This window comes from Callithrix jacchus, chromosome 12 (assembly GCF_049354715.1).
Source record: "Callithrix jacchus isolate 240 chromosome 12, calJac240_pri, whole genome shotgun sequence".
NCBI lineage: Eukaryota > Metazoa > Chordata > Mammalia > Primates > Cebidae > Callithrix > Callithrix jacchus.
The window spans coordinates 106,982,856-106,987,481 of NC_133513.1; the positions used below are offsets into that span (position 1 = coordinate 106,982,856).

Consider the following 4,626-nt stretch of genomic DNA (forward strand, 5'->3'; position numbering starts at 1 on the left):
CCATTTCGCCAGGTTAACAACTCACTCATTTCAAAGCGATTCATTTGCCAACTCAAAAAAACACAGATACAACTTTAAATGCTTTCGGATTTTAATCCTCTGGAGTATTTATATGTGTTCTTGTCTCATCCCTCCAAAACTAATCCCAGAGTTTTGAGAATCTGGGAACTTGGGAAAAGGAGAAAACAAGCAGCAGACCAAGGAATCTGAAATGGTAGTTCATGACGTCAGCCGAAACTGACAGTACCTTTGTGTTGGTACTGACCTAGCTCAAATTACAAAATCACAAGAGTAATAAAACACAAAATACAGGTGTTATCACTGACAAGTCTAAAATGTAATTAAGCATGTTTTTTTTCCCCTCGCAGTCGTACCGTTTGCTCTGTATCTCAACGTTTCTGTCTCCCTAAGCCTCTCCCTTTATCATGAGCACACACCGTTGCATCTTGCTCACACATTCATTAGCTGGGACTGAGGAGTGAATACGATGCCAGCGGGTCCTCAGCGTTAGCTGTTAGATGCACAAACCTTCGCATCCTTTCCACTTCCACTGCACTTGAGGTTCAACAGAAGATCCCTGCAAGAACAGCGCCCAGAGAGCATTCTGAACAGATGCGCCCTTGGCTCCAGCAACCCGCTCTGCTGGGAAGTTTCCTCTAACCACTAACACCCACCTCTGATCCCCCAAGCTGTCACGACACAGGCTGGCTGGGTCGCCTCTTGACGGGGGAAGGGTTTTACACACACCCTGCTAGGCTGCCCCATGCCACAACCAAGCTCGCAGGGCAAACTCCTTCATGCCCGGCGGGCAAGCAGTCCCAGGCGCTCTGGCGCTTCCAGAACACCAAGGTCCCCTCCTCGCTCCAAGGAGCGAGCGCTCTCTGCCGCAGGGAACCCCCAGGACTGCAGGTCGAGGGGATGCTGGGGAAGCAGGGGCGCAGGAGGGAGCCTGGCGCGGGAGGCAAACGGGGCGCAGCAGCGGCTGCGGGAGCACTTGGGGGCCGCGGGAGGGGGCGGGGCCCCTCGGGGGAGCCGGGCGCGGGAGGGGGTGCGCGGAACAGGGACCTGGAACCAGCGGGCGCAGGAAGGGGCGCGTCCGCAGGAACCCGCGGGCCGCACGGGAGGCACTAGCTCCGCGATCAGCTCCGGACTCTCAGGAGCGGCTCAATTGCCAACTGGAGTGGGGTGCGGGGAGTTGGGGGGGGCAGACCCGACGGGGGCGTGCCTTTGCCCCGATTGGCTACAGGAACCTGACGCGAGGCCCCGGGGGTTGGCTTGGGGAGGTGGGAGCGGGGTGGGGTGGGTGCTGGGTGCCGGAGCTGCGGGCCCGGCGCGCTCAGAAACATGCTGAGGTCCCGGCGGCTCTTCCAGCAGCGGCAGCGGCGGCGGCGGCGGCGGCGACAGCGACAGCGCTCGGATCCGGCGGGAAAGGCGCCCGGCGCCCATGCCTCCGGCCCCGCGCCGTGGCTGTCCTGACCCGGCCGCGACCTCCCTCGGCGCACCCCGCCGCCCGGGCTCCTGGGGTGTTCCCTAGCCACTGCCCAGCCCCGCCACACCCACCGCCCCCGGCCTCCGCAGCTCGGCATGGGCGCGGGGGCGCTCGTCCTGGGCGCCTCCGATCCCGCCAACCTGTCGTCGGCTGCGCCGCTCCCCGACGGCGCGGCCACTGCGGCGCGGTTGCTGGTGCCCGCGTCGCCGCCCGCCTCGCTGCTGCCTCCCGCCAGCGAAGGCCTCGAGCCGCTGTCGCAGCAGTGGACGGCGGGTATGGGCCTGCTGATGGCGCTTATCGTGCTGCTCATCGTGGCGGGCAACGTGCTGGTGATTGTGGCCATCGCCAAGACGCCGCGGCTGCAGACGCTCACCAACCTCTTCATCATGTCCTTGGCCAGCGCCGACCTGGTCATGGGGCTGCTGGTGGTGCCGTTCGGGGCCACCATCGTGGTGTGGGGCGGCTGGGAGTACGGCTCCTTCTTCTGCGAGCTGTGGACCTCGGTAGACGTGCTGTGCGTGACGGCCAGCATCGAGACCCTGTGTGTCATCGCCCTGGACCGCTACCTCGCCATCACGTCGCCCTTCCGCTACCAGAGCCTGCTGACGCGCGCGCGGGCAAGGGGCCTCGTGTGCACCGTGTGGGCCATCTCGGCGCTGGTGTCCTTCTTGCCCATCCTCATGCACTGGTGGCGGGCGGAGAGCGACGAGGCGCGCCGCTGCTACAACGACCCCAAGTGCTGCGACTTCGTCACCAACCGGGCCTACGCCATCGCCTCGTCCGTGGTCTCCTTCTACGTGCCCCTATGCATCATGGCCTTCGTGTACCTGCGGGTGTTCCGCGAGGCCCAGAAGCAGGTGAAGAAGATCGACAGCTGCGAGCGCCGGTTCCTCGGCGGCCCGGAGCGGCCGCCCTCACCCGCCCCCGCGCCCGCGCCGCCGTCAGCGCCAGGACCCCCGCGCCCCAACGCCGCCGCCGCCGCCGCCCCCCTGGCCAACGGGCGCGCGGGCAAGCGGCGGCCCTCGCGCCTCGTGGCCCTGCGCGAGCAGAAGGCGCTCAAGACGCTGGGCATCATCATGGGAGTGTTCACGCTCTGCTGGCTGCCCTTCTTCCTGGCCAACGTGGTGAAGGCCTTCCACCGCGAGCTGGTGCCTGATCGCCTCTTCGTCTTCTTCAACTGGCTGGGCTACGCCAACTCGGCCTTCAACCCCATCATATACTGCCGCAGCCCGGACTTCCGCAAGGCCTTCCAGCGCCTGCTCCGCTGCGCGCGCAGGGCCGCCAGCCGGCGCCACGCGGCCCACGGGGACCGGCCGCGCGCCTCGGGCTGCCTGGCCCGGCCCGGTCCTCCGCCGTCGCCCGGGGCCGCGTCGGACGACGACGACGACGATGTCGTCGGGGCCACGCCGCCCGCGCGCCTGCTGGAGCCCTGGGCCGGCTGCAACGGCGGGGCGGCGGCGGACAGCGACTCGAGCCTGGACGAGCCGTGCCGCCCCGGCTTCGCCTCGGAATCCAAGGTGTAGGGGCCCGGCGCCCCGGAACGGCTTCCCGGGGGATCTCGGAGATCTGTGTTTACTCAAGACCGAAAGCAGGTGAACTCGAAGCCCACAAACCTCGTCTGAATCATCCAAGGCAAACAGAAAAGCCACGGACCGTTGCACAAAAAGGAAAGTTTGGGGAGGGGTGGGAGAGTGGCTTGCTGATGTTCCTTGGGTTGTTTTCCTTCTTCTTCTGTTTGTGGTCCGGCCTTCTTTTGTGTGTGCCTGTGATGCATCTTTAGATTTTTCCCCCCAGGTGGTTTTTGACTCCACGAGGATGGGAGTGGAAGCTGGGTGGGCAGGGGAAGGGAGAAGAAGCATTAGGAGGGGATTAAAATCCGATCAACCTGGCTCCCGACCCTGTCCCAGGAACAGGGGCAGTCTACCAGCCAGAGAGAGGAGAATGACAGTTTATCAAGGCATATTTATTTCCTTTTGCTTTCCAGAGAAATTTCATTTTAATTCCTAAGTAATGGTTTCCGCTGTTATGAAAGCGAAAAGGATGGATGCAAAAAAAAAAAAAAAATCACGTTTCAAGAAATGTTAAGCTCTTCTTGGAACAAGCCCCAATTTGCTTTCCTTGTGTAGGGCAAACCCTCTGATCCCCCGCGCGCCTGGATGGTCAGGCTACGGGATTTCTACCTCACACTGTGCATTTGCACAGCAGATAGAAAGACTTGTTTATATTAAACAGCTTATTTATGTATCAATACTAGTTGGAAGGACCAGGCGCAGAGCCTCTCTCTGTGACATGTGACTCTTGTCAATTTAAGACAGGACATGAAAAGAGAGAGAGAGACAGTTTTGATTACTGCACATGTGGATAAAAACAAAAACAAAAAAAGGAGTGGTTCAAAATGCCATTTTTGCACAGTGTTAGGAATTACAAATTCCACAGAAAACATTACTTGCACAAAAAGAAGTTAAATATTTTTTAACTGGGGAAGTGGTGGGCAGATCTTAAAAACTAAAATAAAATTCAAGCTCTACTTCTGTTGTCTAGTATGTTATAGAGCTAATGATTTATTGGGAAAATACCTTTTTATACTCCTTTATCATGGTACTGTAACTGTATCCATATTATAAATATAATTATCTTAAGGATTTTTTATTTTTTTTATGTCCAAGTGCCCACGTGAATTTGCTGGTGAAAGTTAGCACTTGTGTGTAAATTCTATTTCCTCTTGTGTGTTTTACCAAGTATTTATACTCTGGTGCAACTAACTACTGTGTGAGGAATTGGTCCATGTGCAATAAATACCAATGAAGCACAATTGAGATTATGTATCGTGTGTCTGTACGGGGTCAGCAATAATGAAAAAGACAGCTTGTTTTGTTCAGAATACAGACTGGATTTCTATAGAGCTCTTTTAATAGGTTTTCATGATTCAATAACATAGCAAAATGCCTCCAGACCAAATAAGGTGTTTACCTACTGAGAGCTCCAGATTTGCCCTAAATTTTCACAGCCAGATTAAATGTGTAGGCACTTTCAAGATCCCATCTGCTGCACTTGACTTAAGAAGTGACATTTGGGATTGCTTATATTCTAAAAATAAATTTAAAAACCAGTGATGTGGCCATTTAACTCAGCTGCAA

At 57.2% G+C, this 4,626-nt stretch overlaps 1 protein-coding gene across 1 annotated transcript; it reads left to right on the top strand.

Annotated features, from left to right (window-relative positions):
• The first annotated feature begins 1,315 nt into the window (after nucleotides 1-1,315).
• ADRB1 (adrenoceptor beta 1) lies at nucleotides 1,316-4,305 on the top strand. Its single transcript, XM_002756607.5, has one exon. The coding sequence runs from the start codon at nucleotides 1,585-1,587 to the stop codon at nucleotides 3,010-3,012; it is 1,428 nt and encodes a 475-aa protein (XP_002756653.1). The 5' UTR covers nucleotides 1,316-1,584; the 3' UTR covers nucleotides 3,013-4,305.
• Nucleotides 4,306-4,626: the final 321 nt, after the last annotated feature.

Coding starts and splice junctions, on each gene's coding strand:
- ADRB1 (XM_002756607.5), top strand. CDS start 1,585: ATGGGCGCGGGGGCGCTCGTCCTGGGCGCCTCCGATCCCGCCAACCTG.